The sequence below is a fragment of the Phyllobates terribilis genome, unplaced genomic scaffold (genome assembly GCF_046119375.1).
Source record: "Phyllobates terribilis strain yellow unplaced genomic scaffold, ASM4611937v1 Scaffold_3__8_contigs__length_932513732, whole genome shotgun sequence".
Classification (NCBI taxonomy): domain Eukaryota; kingdom Metazoa; phylum Chordata; class Amphibia; order Anura; family Dendrobatidae; genus Phyllobates; species Phyllobates terribilis.
Window position 1 is genome coordinate 408,093,163 of NW_027362763.1, and position 20,501 is coordinate 408,113,663.

The window sequence follows — 20,501 nt, forward strand, 5'->3', positions numbered from 1 at the left end:
ATCAGCAAGACACCAGTAGTCCCACCCTGTCAACAGGAAGAGAAACTGCTGCTCTGTTGACAGGGAGTAGCTTCATCTCTGGCAGGAGCAGTCAATGACCAGCTCTGGGTACACCAGACAGGTAGTTGCCTCTATTAGCAATTACATGCCTTTTTTTAAGTCCCGGATATCCCCTTAAAGCAGAATGTTTCTGTGCTAAGATAATTTTATAAATGTGCCACTGCTGAGTACTGTGTAATGGATGTGTCTGACCATGCGGAGCTGCTATAGTTCATGGTCTGAACATACCACAGCTCCTGGCCTGGTGAAGAAGCAAAAGAGTATACAGACAGGACAGCATGAAATCACAGCTTATTCTTTCTGTGAGGAAAAACAGGTAGGGAAATGTTTTTCGAATGACTGCTGCGTTCTCAAACTCGGTCTGAGCATCAGACCAAGCTAAAGAATGCAGCAGTCATTCAAAACGTGTCTGGTTTCACCTCCTTGCACCCCTTTATCCCCAATTATGCCTAGTCATATTTTAGTGTTACCATATCTATTTTAACCATGAAAAAAAGGATTTGGTTTTATGGATTGAAGTTGGACACATTTCCTTCAAAAGAAATACCAACGTTTGGCACAGACAAGACTCCGAGCTTCTCTACCCCAGAAACTTAGCTGATTTCCATCAAGGATGAGCTGAATTTTTTCATTGCTCAGGAAAATGTTTTACCTCACAGAAAGCAGCATCTGCGATCCCATGTTTTAATGTTTGTATACTCTCTTTTGCTTCCTCCCCTGGCCAGGATCAGTGGTATGTTCAGTCATTAGACAGTACATAAAAGGGGCATATTCATAAGATTATCTCAGGAATGGAACATTTTTAACACATCCATTTGTGGAACTTATTTTTACTCCAAGATCTATTGATTAAAATGTACTTAGTTGGTGGGAAAACCCCTTTAACTCAGTAAAACCCTCGAAGGTCTGGATGTTATGCAAGAAATGACCAGTTAAACATGGGTACCATATATAGTAGCTATCTGATTTAAGACTATGAAAAATGGTACAACTTCTAAACCATCTACCCCTATCATGGATTAAAGGGAATCTGTCAACAGGTTTTTGCTATATAATCTCAAGACAGAAGGAGAAAGAGGCTGAAACACTGAATTCAGGGATGCGTCACTTGTTAAAGTAAATGCTGTTGTTTACTAACTGTGAAGGATTTATCACTAAGAGATTAACATTGGTGGACTGCATGAGTCTGGCAACACCCCCTCCTGTGATGAACAACTCACTGTCCATGGACTTTGTACATGGTGAGCCTGGTGTGGGAGGGTTTAGCTTTCTCAGCTCTGCTTCATTCTAAATCTAAAAGCTCTGATTGCATCAGAACTGCTGCACCCAGTAATCTAAGTAATCATTGGATTCAGCTTCTTTTAACCTACATTATGCTGCTCTCAGGTAAGGTAGCAAAATCCTACTGACAGACTCCCTTTAATAAAAGACATGTTCACTATCCCTCAAACCAGAGAGAACATATTTTAAATTGCACCATTATATCTATGCATTTTTAAATACTTTAAAAAAGTTATTCACCTTGGAGTGAATGGCATTTAAAGGCCCAAAGAGAAAAAAAAAAAAGTTATACTGAAAAAAAGCAAATATATTTTGGTTTTATTATATTTAATAAGTGAACCTGTGTTTTTTTTTTTCATTTAACATTTTGTACTTGGACATATAAAAAAGAAACCAGACATGTAATACAATTTTAAAACATAATTGTTTTAACCAATCTTATATATTATGGCTTCTTTGCTGCTTTAGACCTTTTTCACAGTGTCCATGTTAATACAACACAATATAAAAATAAAATAAACTGATCTGCTTCAGAATTCTAGTCATTTATTTTGCACGTGTGTGACTTTTTTTTTTGAAATATAAAGTCATTTGTACTTTTGGACAGTATACAATAAATACATAATAGGTAGGCTTAATTCTTAAGGAAAAATAAAACATACATTCTCTGTGCTTGATGTAGTAGGGGTGTGCATCAACCATAGCTTAATCATAAATACTGTGCAATTTGCTCCGGTATTAGAATACATTTGTCATGTCAAACCGTGTGCTAAAAGATCATCTGAAGGGCATAACTTTCAATGACATATCTATCAAATAGATGAAACATTTATACATACAGTAATTACTAACAATCAATTGTAAGAATGTATGATCACCATGTGATTCAGATTGATTGGGAGAACATCAATGTAGCTTTTGCACATTCCTGCACACCACATTTACCAAGAAAGCGGAGATGAATGGGCCACCTGCACACTGTGACACATCTTTAAAGCATTTCTTTAAAATCATATCAACTTTTTCTCTACAGAAATAAATTACAAGCATACACATTGACACATTAATATTTGTGACATTAAACATAACTATGCACTCCCCCTACAGTGCGCATGGAAGGAATTCCACAGACTAATCAAGTAAAAAAAAAAAAAAAAAAAAGGTAATGATATGAATGAAATAAAATATATAAATAAAAAATAATTAAAATCAAAACAATTAATTAGTCTACATTAATTATCCCATCCAGGTGTTAATTCTAAGCATTGATTTGAAGGTGAACTCTTGCTTTTGACATGGGTGAATATTTAAGCAGCATCATTGCTAGAGTCATAGCAGTGATATGCAGAGCTGAACAGTAGGATGGCAGTATGTATTGACGTTTGTGCTCAGCAGCATTCATGAGTCTGACAACTCAGGATAGAGAGTTTCAGGCAGTGATTCTTTACAATATCGACTGGGTTCTGCAGACAAAAGGAAAACATTCACAGAATTATTGATAAAATGTCAAAAAGGGATATATAATAATAAGAACTATGACCTATTTAGCCATCTATATCCTATATTTGCTATGGGAATTCCTTTCTTTGGTATACATGCATAATGTATGAACAAAAGTGTTGCAAATCTATAACAAAAAAAGGAGGAGTCTAAATGTCTAATCAGTAGTATTAGGAAGATGGTTTATGTTTTGACTCATCAGAATCATAATATAGTCATAGGTCACATAGGATATAACATTGTGTTCAAATTCTTCTATGACCCTATGCACATTTAGGGCTGTAAAAAATGTTTGGACATTATACTGCAGAATGAAAGGTAGATCATATGTCAGATCTCTAGTTTTACATGAAAGTCTACAGGGTGCAGATGCATAATGAGAAGATGTGCGAAGTTAATGAAAGGAATGCAGTTCTGTGAAGATCCATGATTGAATATGAGTCTGACACCTCTTTAATAGAAGAGGGATGAATATTAATCATTGATTCTTTGCTCCACTAGAGACACAAATATACTTGCTAGCCTTAGGTTTTTTTTTTTTTCTTTGTCAAAACGCACTGCAGTTTCCTTAATACCCCCTACCCAATTGAATCAGATCGTTCAATGTCAGTTTGTGTATTGACTCTCAATTAGATGCTTCATCAGCAAATCAGTTAACTCAGGTTGAACTTCATTAACTGAAGAACAAATCTGCTGATTGATCCAATAAACAGATAGTACAGACACAAGTACATCTAACAAAGAGTTGTTCAAGGCTGTTATGGGAAAATACTAAATCAATGGTTGGCCAGGAGCAATGCCCCTTAAGCTGAGTTTTGGCATTCAGGAATATAGCAAGTATAACATCACTTACCTACCCTATGAAACCTTCAATAATAATTGCTAGTATCTGCAGCCATTAAAGGAAGCTTACCTGTATTAACAGATCCAGACAAGTGCATTCATGTGGCATCGAGAAGAGTACTGGAGCTAAAGTCATGATGAGCAACTAAAACGATGAATTAGTTTGTGAAAAGCTTGTTTGAAGTCCTCATTTGACATTGTATAGATTATTGGATTTATTAAAGAATTGAGATATCCAAGCCAGTTGAAAAAGTCAAAAATAGCAGGATGGAACCAGCAAGCATCTTTGCAAATGGGCATAACCAATGAAATAATGAAAAATGGTAACCAACAAACGATGTATGCTCCAAGTATGATCCCCAAAGTCTTGGTAGCCTTCCTCTCCCTGGCTGCCATTATCTTTTTCTTCTCTAGTAAAGCATCTGATACTTTAACTTTGACCTGATTCAAGTATACCGGAGAACTTGTGTCACTTGACACATCTGCAGCCCTTGAGTTGGTGGAGGACACAGAAGAAGATCCTGGGGAATCAGTAATTAGATGAGCCCTTGTCAATCGTTTGCCTGTGCTCTTCGGAGATTGTTTCAGAATTCTAGACCTGGCTTCTACATAGATTCTCCCATAAAGAGCAATTAGTAGTAATGTTGGTAAATAGAATGCCCCAACAGTGGAGTAAACAGTATATAAAACATGATCTGTATTGACAGCACACATTGTAAGCTCTTCTATCTTTGATTGACGCCAAAATAGTGGGGGCATTGAAATCGATATTGAGAAGACCCACACAAGTGCTATCATTATAACCGCCCTTTTTGGAGTCCTTTTCTTTGTGTACTCAACTGCATCAGTAATTGCCCAGTATCTATCCAATGCTATGACACATAAATGTAGAATAGATGCAGTGCAACAAGTGATATCCGAGGACAACCACATATCACATATAATCTGCCCCAAAGTCCATTTACCAGTTACAGTATACAAGGTGCTGATTGGCAAGACAAGAATAGACACCAAAAAGTCTGTGAATGCCAATGAAGCTATGAGATAGTTGGCAGGCGTGTGTAATTTTCTGGTCTGATACACTGTTGCAATTACAAATGCATTGGACAATAAAGTGGCAAGAGTAATGATAGCCAAGATAATGGTGAGGATTATGCTCCAGAAGGTCAAGCCAGACTCCTGATCGTAGTCTTCCAGACCTGCAATGCAACTTGTACCATCATAGGAGTAATTGGTTTGAGAAACATTCATATTGTCAGTAGTTGGTTGGCACTGGGTTTGTGGCTCCATCACGGAGTATGAACAATCTGCCAGTTTAGAGCATAAAGTAAACCTCCAGGGGGTTTGCAATAACTACATCAAAGCTACAGGGAGAAGGATACCTGTACATCCCTTCATCAAGCAATGGCTGAAAAGTGGAAACTCCCTGATGATAGAAGTCTTCATCAGCTGGATTAGGTAGTCAAAATACAAATATGATTTGTGCTTATTAGGCTGTGCGTTATAATGGCTCATACATCCCAAAGTTTCATAAAGAAATGCCAAAAATACAATAAAAAAATCACAAGGAAGCTGCACGAACCTTGCAAAAGAACATTAAAAGACATGGCTCATAATACACCCCAATTTACTTTGACTCCAGTTTTCACATCAGGTTCCACTGAGCATCCATAGAATATCTCAAATGTCCATATTATTACTGAATCTTAGTGGAAACGATAAAGGATCTTATTCAGCATTATTCTATCTAGTTTAGTACAGCATTCTAATTACTGTCTACATCATTCTGATAATATTGCTCTTTTAGAAGTAAAACTATTAATAATCACCTTATTTGTGATGGTACTAGCCATTCTCAGGCACAGGAGACATCCATTGCTACATTCATATATTAGGTTTGCATCCTTTGTGGACCCCCAAAAAAATCACTTATCAGTCTGATGCCCCCCTATGATTGCTCATTCTGGTTGTCCTGGAGAGTCTACGGACAGGCTCTTGTAGCTTTCATACCCATGAACGTTGCTTTTTCTGAAGCACTCCAATGAGGCAAAACTTGTGAGGAAGCATGTGTGTAGGTGCTGATGTCCTGCAGACTTTTCCAGTAGTATAAGGTTCATTGCCTTAGGAGAATGCAATTGGTATATGCAAAAGTGTACCCCAACTTCCAGGAAGCTTCACAGATCCTTTGCTCAAGTTCTCCTTGCAGCCAGAGCAGCTGAGTGTTGCTGTAGTATGGAGAGCTGCCGTTCATTTCTCCCGTCTTGACTGTGCTCTTTATTTCCAGGCGGCAGCAGTACTACTCCTCTTAGTGCTGCAGCTGACATAGAGGCTGATGTGGGAGTGGAGGAGGGGGATGTGGGGGAAATGAACACTGCAACTAAGGACTGATGGAAGGGGGAGAAGCAGCTGACGGGATTCCAGGCAGCATAGCCACTCTGCTAGCATGCTCAGTGTAAAGCTGACACGATGCTTGTGTTATATGACTGTGACCTGCCTATAGTGACACTGCTACTAGATGTAAAGAGTTGGAGAAGGCATAAGCAATAGTTCATGAATGTGAGCCTTTGCAGGTTTGTAAACTCTTTCCTTCTGTTTATTACTTCTTCATCATTTATTATTAAAATAAAAAAGATGTTACTTTCCAAAAAGGTAAATATATCATCTGAGAGATATTAGCAAGGCACTGCTGTGAAAAAAAGGTAACTGTGTCATATGAGAGACATTAGCATGGCACTGCTGTGAAAAAAAGAACTATATAATCTGAGAGATATTAGCATGGCACTGCTATGAAAAAAAGGTATCTGTGTCATATGAGAGATATTAGCATGGCACTGTTGTCTAAAAAAAGAACTATATAATCTGAGAGATATTAGAATGGCACTGCTGTGAAAAAAAGGTAACTATACTGAGAAATGTTAGAATGGCACTGTTGTCTAAAAAAAGGTAACTATATAATCTGAGAGATATTAGAATGGCACTGTTGTCTAAAAAAGGTAATTATATAATCTGAGAGATATTAGAATGGCACTGTTCTCTAAAAAAAGGTAATTATATAATCTGAGAAATATTAGAATGGCACTGTTGTCTAAAAAAGGTAACTATATATTCTGAGAAATGTTAGAATGGCACTGTTGTAGTCTAAAAAAAGGTAACTATATAATCTGAGAGATATTAGAATGGCACTGTTGTCTGAAAAAAGGTAATTATATAATCTGAGAGATATTAGAATGGCACTGTTGTTGTCTAAAAAAGGTAACTATATAATCTGAGAGATATTAGAATGGCACTGCTGTGTCTGAAAAAGGTAATTATATAATCTGAGAGATATTAGAATGGCAGTGCTGTGTCTGAAAAAAAGGTAACTATATAATCTGAGAGATATTAGAATGGCACTGCTGTGTCTGAGAAAAGGTAACTATATAATCTGAGAGATAATAGAATGGCACTGTTGTTGTCTAAAAAAACATAACTATATAATCTGAGAGATATTAGAATGGCACTGCTGTGTCTGAAAAAAGGTAACTATATAATCTGAGAGTTATTAGAATGGCACTGCTGTGTCTGAAAAAAGGTAACTATATAATCTGAGAGATATTTGAATGGCACTGCTGTGTCGGAAAAAAGGTAACTATATAATCTGAGAGATATTAGAATGGCACTGCTGTGTCTGGAAAAAGGTAACTATATAATCTGAGAGATATTAGAATGGCTCTGTTTTCGTCTAAAAAAGGTAATTATATAATCTGAGAAATATTAGAATGGCACTGTTGTGTCTGAAAAAAGGTAACTATATCATGTGAGATATTAGAATGGCACTGTTGTGTCTGAAATGCACAATAAATGTATTATATATTATTCAGGGGCCATTCATTGCATCTTCCTGTTTTTTTATACACTGTTAACCATCAGGTAATCATTTAATGGTGTTATTGTGGGGTCATAGTAAGGGATTCCCTCTTGAGCTTTGACCTTTGTATGCAAAGATGAGCTTTGAGTATGGTATACACATATTACTCAGCGTATAGAGATACATTGTACATCACAGCCATTATGCCACTCCTGACCATGCAGGCATACAAGCACTAATCTAATATGCTGTGAGTCATCAAGGATAAATCAATTCACATAAATATTAGACTGTCCCATTGGAATAAAAATATTATTGGTTCCCTTTCTCATAGGATAAAGGTAGGATTTCAAATAGATTGAAAGGAAATGTTACAGTTTCCATATTACAGATTGCAAGGAAAATGAGCACATATTTGCCTCTTAGTCACCCATAATAAAAATATGTTATAGCTCATCATCACATTAATGTGATTAATCCGATTAGGATTGTTACTTCCAGAAGAAATGGTCCTAACAGTCCAGAAACTGTCCAGAAACTATATAAGCTGGGTACCTAAACATCAAGTGATGCATTGTCTGTAAAGTTTATAAGAAAGAGACAAGATAATAATGAGGAACACAGCTCCTGGCAACAGAGACCCCTAGCTGTTAGTGAGAGGAATGAGACATTTTCTGCCCACATGAGGAGTCAAATAACAGTTATCCAGGGAGGAGCAGTGAGTGATATCACAGCAGGTGCTAAATAGGAAAGAAGAACGGGAACTTTGGGACATGCTACAAATATAAGAAACCAAGGGGAAAGCAATACTTTGTGAACCTAGGTAGGAGTTTGCACATCCCGCTGACAGATAAACAAACTCATCAAGCCCTAAAGAATCAAACTGACCTGCAGACTTAAGAAGAGTTGAAAAACTTCTGTTATGGAAGTTATGATAAGACAATAGAAAAAAAATAAGAGGGGTACTGGCTATGAGATGGATCTTACCTGGGGAAATAATATTACTTTCTCTGATTTAAGTGCAAATTAGAGGAAAAAGAGTTTTACAAACATGCAGAGGTGAATTCATCAAGCAGTTTTTGGCAGAAATATCGTACAAAACAGTGTGAAATGTTGCAGGTTTTTTGTACAACTTAAAATTGTGCAAAAATTTTGTGAATTTTGGAATTTTTATGTTAGTCCAAGTCAGCTCTGTCAACTGTTTGAAAGGTGAACAGAGCTCAGATAGGATATTTCTGGCAGTGGTGCACAATAGTTGAAAGATGAGCCAAATTCATTAAAAGGAATCTGTCACCGCCTGGCACTTATCTGACCTCTAATATGGGCATACAGGTGATAGAAATGTAAATCTAAACCTACCTGTATGACTCATATTAGAGGTCTTGTTGCTGTGAAATGTCTTTTTATTCAATCAAGTTTCTGATGCTTGCATGCCCGGGGACTGGAAGAATTCCCCATCTACTGTGGTAATTACAATGCTTCCCCCCTGCCCTGCACATCACAGTGCCTGGATTTGGCTGTTGCAACTGCACATCACAGGGCACCGTGACATGCTGGGGAGGGAGGAAACATTATAATTACCACAGGAGGCAAGGATTTCTTCAGGGCGCCGGGACTGGAACACATCAGAAACTTGTATGAATGAAAATACATTTCACAGCAACAAGACCTCTATTGGTAGGCATACAGGTATAAATAGATTTGCATTTTTATCACCTGTATGCCCATATTAGAGGTCAGATACAGTTGAAACCAGAAGTTTACATACAGTATAAAAAGACACATATGCATGTTTTTCTCAATATCTGACATGAAATCAGAATAAACCTTTCCCGTTTTGGTCAGTTAGGATTACCATCATTTTTAATATTTTCCAAATGCCAGAGAGAGAATGTTTTAAGGCATTTTTAATACTTACTGCAAAGTCAAGAGTTTGTATACATTTCATTAGTATTTGGTACCATTGCCCTTAAACTGAATGACTTTGGTCAAACATTTGGGATATCCTTCCACAAGCTCCGTACAATAGTTGGCTGGAATTTGGGCCCATTCCTCCTGAAAAAACTGGTGTAACTGATCCAGGTTTGTAGGTCGCCTTGCTCGAACCTGCCTTTTCAGCTTTGCCCATAAATTTTCAATAGGATTGAGATCAGGGCTTTGTGATGGCTACTCCAAAACATTGACTTTGTTATCCTTAAGCCACTTTGTTACCATTTTGGCAGTATGCTTCGGGTCATTGTCCATTTGGAAGACCCATTTCCGCCCAAGCTTTAACTTCCTGGCTGATGTCTTGAGATGTTGCTTCAGTATTGCCACATAATCTTCTTTTCTCATGATTCCATCTATTTTGTAAAGTGTAAAATCAAGATGTGGTAATATTAAAATGTAACTTTTATTTGATATGCAATAAAATAGATCAAAGTGAGTATCTACTCAAATCACAAATTAAATACACGAGGTCCTCATGACCCCAAATCCAGAGACAAGTGCATGTACTGATATAAAATTCTACAGCAGAAAATTTTACTAAGTACAGTACAGACCAAAAGTTTGGACACACCTTCTCATTTAAAGATTTTTCTGTATTTTCATGACTATGAAAATTGTACATTCACACTGAAGGCATCAAAACTATGTATTAACACATGTGGAATTATACACAACAAAAAAGTGTGAAACAACTGAAAATATGTCTTATATTTTAGGTTCTTCAAAGTAGCCACCTTTTGCTTTCATCTGTACTGTATATATATCAACCACTAAAATGAGTATAGCTTTAGCCAAAGTCTATACCCATACAGATTCAATGCATACCCAGAAGATATTGCAGTAAGGTAAGTTAAGATAATAGAGTTATACACCTACCTAATAATCTAGGCAAATGGTCACCAGGTGTACGCAAAGTGCACTTAAGAACAATGATAATTTAGAGTCCGACATAAGTATAATAAAAGGTCCTCCCAAACCCACGCGTGTCCAAAACAGATATAAGATAACCTAATAGAAAGTATTTGGGACTCTGACAAGAGAAAAGAGCTACCCTCAGGAGTAAATGCAATGTCAACTGTCGCTGGAGAGGCTCTGTATACATGTTTTACATTTTTATTGATAGTGGCTATAATATCCCCCATTGCTTACTTATTTTGTGAAAGGCACCAGTCTCTTATGCTGCAAAACAACCCCACAACATGATGCTGCCAGCCCCATGTTTCACAGTTGGGATGGTGTTCTTAGACTTCCAAGCTTCTCCTTTTTTCCGCCAAACATAATGATGGTCATTATGCCCAAAAAGTTAAATTTTAGTTTCATCAGACCACAGGACATGTCTCTAAAAATTAAGGTCTTTGTTCCTGTGTGCATTTGCAAACAATAATTTGGCTTTTTATGTTTCTTTTGGAGTAATGGCTTCTTCCTGACAGAGTGGCCTTTCAGCCCATGTTGATACAGTGCTCGTTTCACTGTGGATATTGACACAATCTTACCAGCATCCGCTATCATCTTTACAATGTCTTTTGCTTTTGTCTGTGGGTTGATATGCGTATGTTGAACCAAAGCACGTTCATCTCTGGGACACAGAATCCTTCCTGAACGGTATGATGGCTGGACATTTCCATCTTGTTTGTACTTGCGTATAATTGTTTGTACAGATGAACGAGGCACCTTCAGGTATCTTGAAAATGTAAAATAGCAAAAGGCAATGGTACTCACCAGCCAAGGTTTCAAAGAAAAATGCACACCAGGACACGGCCGGCCCCCTTTTGTTAGGAGGAGGTAACATAAGTGCAGAATGCTGATAAACAATCACTCTCACCCGCTGTCACTGGAGGAGCGACTGCCCAGCACTAAAGCTGCACACAGGGCTTATTTTTAGCACCCTGAGCTGACGTATTTATTGATAGAATTTGGGGGTAGATACGATGTTTTGATCTTCTCTTATTGCAATGTTGCTGCGGCAAAAAACTTAATTCTGGAGTTTTGATTTTTTTTTTTGTCACGCTGCTTACCGATGGGATTAATTTATTTCATATTTTGATAGATTGGAAATTTCTCTACTCAGCAATACCAAATATGTGTATTTTTTATTATTTTATTTTCAAAAGGGTGAAAGGGTGGTGATTTGAACTTTTGTGTACTTATCACTGTATTTAATAGTCCCTTTAGGGGACTTGAAGCTGAGATTATCTGATCGCTTGTCCTATGCAGCCAAATAAGAGAGATGAGGATGTACACAGAAAACAAAACTCCAGCAACAATCTCTGAACAAATATCTAAGCGCCAACTCCAACCATGAACCGCACTTCCATCTCCAAACTAGGCAGTAAGAACTAAAGCTGGCAATTCCTAAGTACCAGAGGATAGCATATATAGCAGAGGGAAGTGGCCAACATTGAACAGCTGAAACAATCCAAGTAAGCTTTAGCTGAACAGATTAACCCTTACACTGCCAGCAAGGAATAAACCTGCGCAGTTTAATAAGATGGTGAAGTACTTCTAACCAGTGCAGGAGTTTGTGAACCAGGCACCGCCATCTTCAGGCCCCTCTCTGTTGTGGTATTTCCATCAAAGGACATTTATATATATTTCTAATATTTATGTTCTTTATAAAGGAGGATTAGCATCCGGCTGTCATTGGCACCCAAATCAGTTGGTCGTGGGGTGCCAGGTGGTGGATATTGCTGACCTAATCCTAGAAAAGAATAGTGAAAATTAGTGTTGAGCGAGCATGGTCGACACTGCTCGGTACTCGCCCAAGCATCTCACTACTTGGGATGTTCGGCGAGCACCGAGCATTTCCGGGTTACTAGGATGGGAGCTTGGGTCTCCGCCCTGCACGTTTGGCGCTCTTTACAGAGCCAATGAACATACAGGGATTGCCAGCCAGTCACGGTAATGCCACAGCCATGTTGTTTGTGGGCATTACAGTGACTGGCTGGCCGCACAGCGTCACCTCGAGTATATAAAACCAGGCGACGCCATCTTGGACACAGTCGCTCCGGATCAGACAGTGTAGGGTCAGTGCTGGGGTCAGTGCTGCAGAGATAGGGAGAGATTTATACTGCAAAATAGTTAGTGTAGGGTCTCTAAAGCCTGCAAAATCAAACAAACAGTCCTTCTCAGGACTAATATCCATCCCAGATAGGCAGGCAGGCAGGCTGTATAGGAGACGCAGTGGTTATACCAACAAACACTGCATTACAGTTCTGTGTGCTCCTTCTGGTCAAATTGCTAGACTTAGCCCCAGGTCTCAGGGGCCTGGAGAAACTGTAAGACTGTACAAATACCCTTCTTATTAACCTTTTGGTATCCCCCCCCCCCCAAAAAAAAAAAATGTGAGTGTCTCGCTGACTGTTCAGACACCAATATACAGTCATATGAAAAAGTTTGGGCACCCCTATTAATCTTAAGCTTAATGTTTTATAAAAATTGGTGTTTTTGCAACAGCTATTTCAGTTTGATATATGTAATAACTGTTGGATACAGTAATGTTTCTGCCTTGAAATGAGGTTTATTGTACTAACAGAAAATGTGCAATCTGCATTCAAACAAAATTTGACAGGTGCATAAGTATGGGCACCTCACCAGAAAAGTGACATTAATATTTAGTAGATCCTCCTTTTGCAAAAATAACAGCCTCTAGTCGCTTCCTGTAGCTTTTAATGAGTTCCTGGATCCTGGATGAAGGTATTTTTGACCATTCCTCTTTACAAAACAATTCCAGTTCAGTTAAGTTTGATGGTCGCCGAGCATGGACAGCCTCTTCAAATGATCCCACAGATGTTCAATGATATTCAGGTCTGGGGACTGGGATGGCCATTCCAGAACATTGTAATTGTTCCTCTGCATGAATGCCTGAGTAGATTTGGAGCGGTGTTTTGGATCATTGTCTTGCTGAAAGATCCATCCACTGCGTAACTTCAACTTTATCACTGATTCTTGAACACTATTGCCAAGAATCTGCTGATACTGAGTGGAATCCATGCGTCCCTCAACTTTAACAAGATTCCCAGTGCCGGCATTGACCACACAGCCCCAAAGCATGATGGAACCTCCACCAAATTTTACTGTGGGTAGCAAGTGTTTTTCTTGGAATGCTGTGTTTTTTTGCCACCATGCATAACGCCTTTTTGTATGACCAAACAACTCAATCTTGGTTTCATCAGTCCACAGGACCTTCTTCCAAAAAGAAATAGGCTTCTTCAAATGTGCTTTTGCATACCTCAGCCGACTCTGTTTGTGCGTACTTGCAGAAACGGCTTCTTTCGCATCACTCTCCCATACAGCTTCTCCTTGTGCAAAGTGCGTTGTATAGTTGACCGATGCACAGTGACACCATCTGCAGCAAGTTGATGCTGCAGCTCTCTGGAGGTGGTCTGAGGATTGTCCTTGACTGATCTCACCATTCTTCTTCTCTGCCTTTCTGATGTTTTTCTTGTCCTGACACTTCTGGCCTTAACAAGAACTGTCCCTATGTTCTTCCATTTCCTTACTATGTTCCTCACAGTGGAAACTGACAGGTTAAATCTCTGAGACAGCTTTTTGTATCCTTCCCCTGAACAACTATGTTGAATAATCTTTGTTTTCAGATCATTTGACAGTTGTTTTGAGGAGCCCATGATGCCACTCTTCAGAGGAGATTCAAACAGGAGAACAACTTGCAAGTGGCCACTTTAAGTAGCTTTTCTCATGATTGCATACACCTGGCTATAAAGTTCAAAGCTCAATGAGGTTACAAAACCCAAAAAAGTGCTTTAGTAAGTCAGTAAAAAGTAGGCAGGAGTATTTAAAACAAGAAAATGATAAGGGTGCCCATACTTATGCACCGGTCAAATTTTGTTTGAATGCAGATTGCACATTTTCTGTTAGCACAATAAACCTCATTTCAAGGCAGAAACATTACTGTGTCCAACAGTTATTACATATATCAAACTGAAATAGCTGTTGCAAAAACATCAATTTTTATAAAACATTAAGCTTAAGATTAATAGGGGTGCCCAAACTTTTTCATATGACTGTATCTGTTTAAAAGAGTCTGGTGTATGCCAGAGAAATAGATCTGTGTTTTTCCTCTTGCACGGTTCAAATCTGGGTGTTATCAACCTGCTTGCCTTTTTTCCATAAAAAAAAATAGTTTGAGTGTGTCGCTGACTGTTCAGACACAAATATATCTATTTTATCAAGTCTGGTATACACCAGGAAATTATAACTGTGGTTTTGCAGTTCCACGGTTCAAACCACTGTATTATCCACTTTTTTGTCTTTTTTGCATAAAAAAAAAACATTTTCAGTGTCTCGCTGACTGTTCAGACACCAATATATCTGTTTAAAAGAGTCTGGTGTAGGCCAGAGAACTATAACTGTGGTTTTCCTCTTCCACGGTTCTAATCTCCTTTTTATTACCCTTTTACCATTGATAGCGCGAGTGTAAGCTATTTTACTTCATTTACAATGGGCAAGGCGCGTGGCAAGGGACGTGGAACTGGACGTTCTGGTGATGGTGCGTGCAGAGGATGGGGCCGTGGCCAAGGTGAAAATGTGCCACAACCAACAGACACATCTTCTCGCTCCCAGTTCTAGAATTAGTAGGGAATTACTAGGGAAGCACACAACAGCACCACTGTTGCGATCTGATCAGTGTGAACAGGTTATTAATTGGATAGCAGATAATACTTCCAGTCACCTGGGCACCACCACCTCCGGTCTGTCTTCCACACGGTCAAGTGTTAGTAGCCGTGAGTCTTGACTGCATACTCCTCCTCACCCTGATGCTCCTTCCTCCCACCATGCCGAGTGTCGTCAGACAGCAACTGATCCCATAATTGGACATTCTGAAGAGCTGTTAATTGGTCCATTTCCATATTTGGGCCTCTCGCCTGCTCCGCTTGAAGTGGTGGAAGAGGAGATCCCATGTAGCGATGCCCAAATATTTGAACAGCCAAGGCCACAGGAAGGTGACGCTGGCAATTTGTCACAAGAGGTGGACGATGACGAGACACAATTGCCACAAAGTAAGGAGGAGGACCGTGGTGTGGAAGTGGAAGAGGAGGAGGTGGTGGATGATCTAGTAACTGACCCAACGTGGCAGGAGGACATGCAGAGCAAGGTCAGCAGCACACAGGGGGAGGGAGGCAGAGTACCCCAATAGGCAGGAAGAAGCAGTGTGGTGGCCGCAGACAAAAGTCGGGCAACAGTTCCCCGAAACACCAACACGAGGGACGTTGCCAGTAGTGTTGAGCCACCCCCGTAGTGTTCGAGTTCGGTTCGGTTCGTCGAACACCCGTGTGTTCGCCGAACTGTTCGTCGAACTGTTCATCGAACACCTTCGAACACCGTTAAAACCAATGGCAGGCAAACAAAACACATAGAAACACATAGAAAACACCTTCAAAGGTGTCCAAAAGCTGACAAACTGCTCAGAAGACAAAACTAACACATGGAAAAGTGACAAGTACATATAGTCATGCGAAAAGAAAAGAGGTGGAGGAGTAAAAGGAGGGGGAGACACAGATATAGGCATGTCATGCCCTTCTAAAATCACAAAAATGAGAAGCCGACACGGCCAGTCCGTTCCTGCCCGTGCCACCTCCGTGTCGCCGGGTTTGTGCCAGAGCCGCGGTGGACCCTGACGGCCAGCCCCCCTCTCCCAATACTGGTGCCTGTCCGCTGGTGGGTCGAGCGAGCCCCCATGTGGTGGAGGCAGCTCTAAGCTTTTTAATTTAAATTGTCTCTCTAATTTGAATGAATACACTTTAAATCCATTTACAAGGATCTATTGGAGGGCAAGTCTCATGCCAGCAGCCGCGTAATTCCAGCTCCAGTAGCGTCCACTAAAGCTGCTGCAGTTAAAAAGCTTTTATAAGGATCGAGCTCGGCTGTCCACCGCAAGGCATCCTACTGCCAGTCCCAGCCCCTATGCCTTGGGGTGCCTCCTGATGCTCTTCACTGAGTATCCCGTGGTCCCGAAGCATTTCCTTTGAAAAAATTAAGTGTCCAAACTACAGGTGGTGTAGCTTGCTTAACAGCCGGGATAATCCGCTGACTAGCAGACACTGCTACTAGGCACAAAGTATTTCCTGGGCTAGATGCAGTTAAAAAATTGTAATTAGATACTCTTGTTGGATGCTGAGAAAGCATTCCATAGAGTCTCCTGGCACGCCATATATTACTCTCTTAAAAAGTTTGGGGTAGGGGTCTAGGGGACCCTTTTATAGCCAAAATCACGGCCCTGTATTGCAATACATCACCTAGGCTGAAGATAAATGGAACTGTAGCACCCTGAGGGCTCGGTTGCTACAGAGGTATTGCACATCACCCAGAGGTGTGATATCTCACTCTCAGGTAAGGATGGAGTGTGGATCAGGACCCCGACACCTGCATGCATTACACCACATTGCCGTGGGGCAGGGCAACCAATATGCCCCTGAGATGGGCACGACAGTCCCTGTCCCTGGCTGGAGTGGGGGGAGGGAACACTGAGGAAGGGGAGCCCTGTAGTGCAGGAGCAGGTAGGAAGCAGTTCCTGGGTGCATTGAGAAAGGAGTATAAAAGGTGGGCACCATCTTAGTTCAGTGCAGAGAAGTCTGAGCAGGGGCTCTGCATGAGCTCTGCTCCGGAGGCGGGCCTAGAAACAGAGTCCCAGGCCTGGAAGACGGAGAAGGAAGGAAGAGGAGCGGAGAAGGCTCCAGGAACGAGGAATGAAGGGATCCCAGGGGTGCGGACGGGCGAGTCGCCACCGCACGCCCGAATCCACCTGCGTGGAGGGGTCAGGCCAAAGGGGGAGACCGGTCCCCGAAACTAGTGGAGGCGGGAAATGACATTTTATGTGACGCAGCCCCTCGTTACACCCGCTAGGAAGGCACCACATAGGGTCAGGGAAACTGGCGCCAAGTTTACCAAGAGGAGGCCCGTGGCAGCCGGACAGAAGGGTTGGTAAGAAAGGCCAGACAAAGGACACACAAAGGGGGTCCTGTGAAGCGCTCCAAAGTTATCTGGGAGTTGTCTGAGCCCCTCACCTGGTGAGCACAGTACGACGTGGGCAGCCGTTACCTGCAGACGTGGTCTGGATAATAAGAACTGTGAGTAAAGGCCCTGGAATGCATCACTGACTCCGTGTCATTACTGATGCTGCCCTGCACCATCACCCCCATCCTCCGCATACACTGCCCTGAGGCTATACTCCTCCCGTGGGGAGTTATGCTACGCTCTGCTGCACCCACAACACCAGCCTCAGCGATCTGCCCTGCAGCGGTGGTTCACTCTGACCGCAATCCACGGGTGGCATAGTCGGACATTTAAACATCAAAACCACATAAATAGTTCCGCCACTGGTTTGACCGCCCTGAGCCACGGAACCTACAACCACCAGCATCCACCAAAAAGGGTCCGGCTCCGGGTGTCCCAAGGCCCAGGGGGGGCGTCAGAACATTTTCATCACCTTTCATAATCACCAATGGGACAAGGCAGGTATGTCCTCTGTCCCCTCTCTTATACATCCTTGTGACGGAGAACCTGCTCTCATCAATTCGCCATAACCCCAATATTAGGTGGATTGAGGTGGGATGCACCGAGTACAAGTGCTCTCTATTTGCTGATGATGTCCTAGTATATATCACTCAATCACATATATCCATCCCTGCTGTTATGGCTGAAATAGATCACTTTGTTACATGGTCAAATTTTAAAATCAATGCAGCGAAGTCTGAGGCCCTCGATGTCTCCCTCCCCAAATCCATACAGGATTCCATCCAGTCCAACTTTCCCTTTGCCTGGCCCTCACAGGGTATCAAATACTTAGGAATTCCTATTCATAGAGACCTCTCCCATCTATGTTATCTTAATTTTGGGCCCTTTATTGAACAACTACATACAGACCACGGTTGGCAAGTTAGAACTGTAAGATTCACTACGTGAACCACTGGTGTTTTGTGGAAAAGCACATGTACACTGTGTTCCAAATTATTATGCAAAAAGTGTTTAGGAGTGATAAGGGAAGAATTTGTTTGTCAGTTAAACTCATTGATGGTGATGTGTGTCAGGGCTCTTTATATCACTGTAAGCAATTGCAGACACCTGTGCTAATTAGTTTGGCAGGTGTGTCCAATGAAAGGCAAGACTACTTAAGAAGGCTATCCCACATTATTGAGCAGCCTACATTTTCTGCCAAAATGGGAAAGAAAAAGGATGTGTCGGCTGCTGAGAAGCAACAAATTGTGGAGTGTTTAGGTCAAGGCATGACTACAATCAACATTGTGCGATGATCAGGATGAAGTGTCTTGGCAATCAAGAAGTATGTAGCTGATTCACAGTACACATGTGTGCATGCTGATAAGGGCAAATTGAGGACTCTTTCCAACAGGCAATTATGTCAGGTTAAAAGAGCAGCGGCAAAAAAGCCTTGTCATAGCAGCAGACAAGTTTTTGAAGCTGCTGTTGCCTCCAACGTCCCCCGAACAAGATGCAGGGTCCTGCTACAAAGCCCAAATTATTTTCCAGCCAAGGTACAGATAAACATGATTAGTAATTTTAAATCTGGTGGAGCTTAGTATAGATGGCCTAATAGAATCAGTACTGCACACTGCTACAAAGCCCAAATTATTTTCCAGCCAAGATACAGATAAACATGATTAGTAATTTGAAAGCTTAAAATGATTGGTGAGGTGATTTTAACCAATCATCAAGCTTTTACTCTCCCCAGGATGACACAGGGGTAGAAAAGTCGTTTCGGATCCATGATTTGTTCATCTTTATAAACATGAGTTTGTCTACATTATCAGTGGAGAGCCGCGTGCGCTTATCTGTCAGCACACCAGCAGCAGCGCTGAACACACGTTCAGACAGAACGCTGGCTGCGGGGCATGACAAGATCTCCAAGGCGTAAGTGGCTAGCTCCGGCCATTTATCCAGATTGGAAGCCCAAAAAGAGCAAGGGTCCAGTGACACAGTCATGGCTTCAATGTTTACTTGGAGATACTCCTGTACCATTGTCTCTAGGCGTTGACTCTGGGTCAGACTTCTTGTCTCCTGTGGCCTTGCAAAGGATGGGCTAAAAAAGTGGTGAAATGATTCCGCAAAATTGATGTTACCAGCAGATACTGTGGTTCTGTTACGGTTTGAGTGCTGAACACTCGACGGTCCCACGGTTGGCGAGTTGGAACTGTGAGATTCAGTATGTGCACCACTGGTGTTTTGTGGAAAAGCACATGTAAGATTCTGCAACAGTCTCTGCTGATACTCCTGCATGCGTGCATCCCTTTCTATGGCAGGAATAATTTCTGCAAATTTACTTTTGTACCGGGGATCTAACAGTGTGGCAACCCAGTAGTCAGGACCCAGGTTTGCAGCATTGTCGCACACGGCCTTCCCTGGTTTCAGGTCCAGTGGAGACAACCATTCATGAAATTGGTTCTCCAGAGCTGACCACAACTCCTCAGCTGTGCGACTCACATTTCCAAGACATTTCAAAGTAAAAACCGCCTGATGACGTTGAGCCCTACTGCCAGCATAGTAAGGAGGTGTGCAGGATCCCTTCTGCGCAGTTAGAAAGCTTGTGGCATGACCAGACAGGCTTTGGGTGCAGGTGGAGGACCGAGAGGAGGCTGAGGAGGCAGAAGCAGTGGAGGAACTTTGAGATAAAGAGGATTGACGCACAACTCGTGGGGACGGCAAGACTTGGACAGCAGCCCCTTGTCCTGCTGTCACCATAGTTACCCAGTGCCCAGTCAGCGACATGTAACGCCCCTGTCCATGCCTACTCGTCCAAGTGTCTGTGGTGAAATGCACCCTGTCACACACAGAGTTTCTCAAAGAAGCGGTGATGTTGTGTGCGACATGCTGGTGTAGCGCAGGCACACCTTTCTTTGAGAAGTAGTGCCGACTGGGCATCTGGTACTGGGGCACTGCGACGGACATAAGGTCTCGAAAATCCTCTGTGTCCACCAGGCGGAAAGGCAGCATTTCTGTAGCCAAGAGCTTG

At 41.4% G+C, this 20,501-nt stretch overlaps 1 protein-coding gene and 1 long non-coding RNA gene across 2 annotated transcripts in view; one reads left to right on the forward strand and one right to left on the reverse strand.

Annotated features, from left to right (window-relative positions):
• Nucleotides 1-1,870: 1,870 nt before the first annotated feature.
• Nucleotides 1,871-6,134, reverse strand: HTR1B (5-hydroxytryptamine receptor 1B). The gene is made up of 2 exons (XM_073675595.1): nucleotides 3,755-6,134; nucleotides 1,871-2,804 (listed from the first exon to the last, which is right to left on the reverse strand). Exon 1 carries the CDS (start codon nucleotides 4,972-4,974, stop codon nucleotides 3,817-3,819), a length of 1,158 nt encoding a protein of 385 aa, XP_073531696.1. The 5' UTR covers nucleotides 4,975-6,134; the 3' UTR covers nucleotides 1,871-2,804; nucleotides 3,755-3,816.
• The window catches only part of LOC141259492 (uncharacterized), a 281,707-nt gene continuing 267,118 nt past the window's right edge, over nucleotides 5,913-20,501 (forward strand). The window contains exon 1 of the long non-coding RNA XR_012318427.1: nucleotides 5,913-6,254. This is a non-coding gene — a long non-coding RNA (uncharacterized lncRNA). The remainder of the gene's footprint in view (nucleotides 6,255-20,501) is intronic.

Excerpts from the sequence above, each read along its gene's own strand:
- HTR1B (XM_073675595.1), bottom strand. The coding sequence starts at position 4,974 with ATGGAGCCACAAACCCAGTGCCAACCAACTACTGACAATATGAATGTT.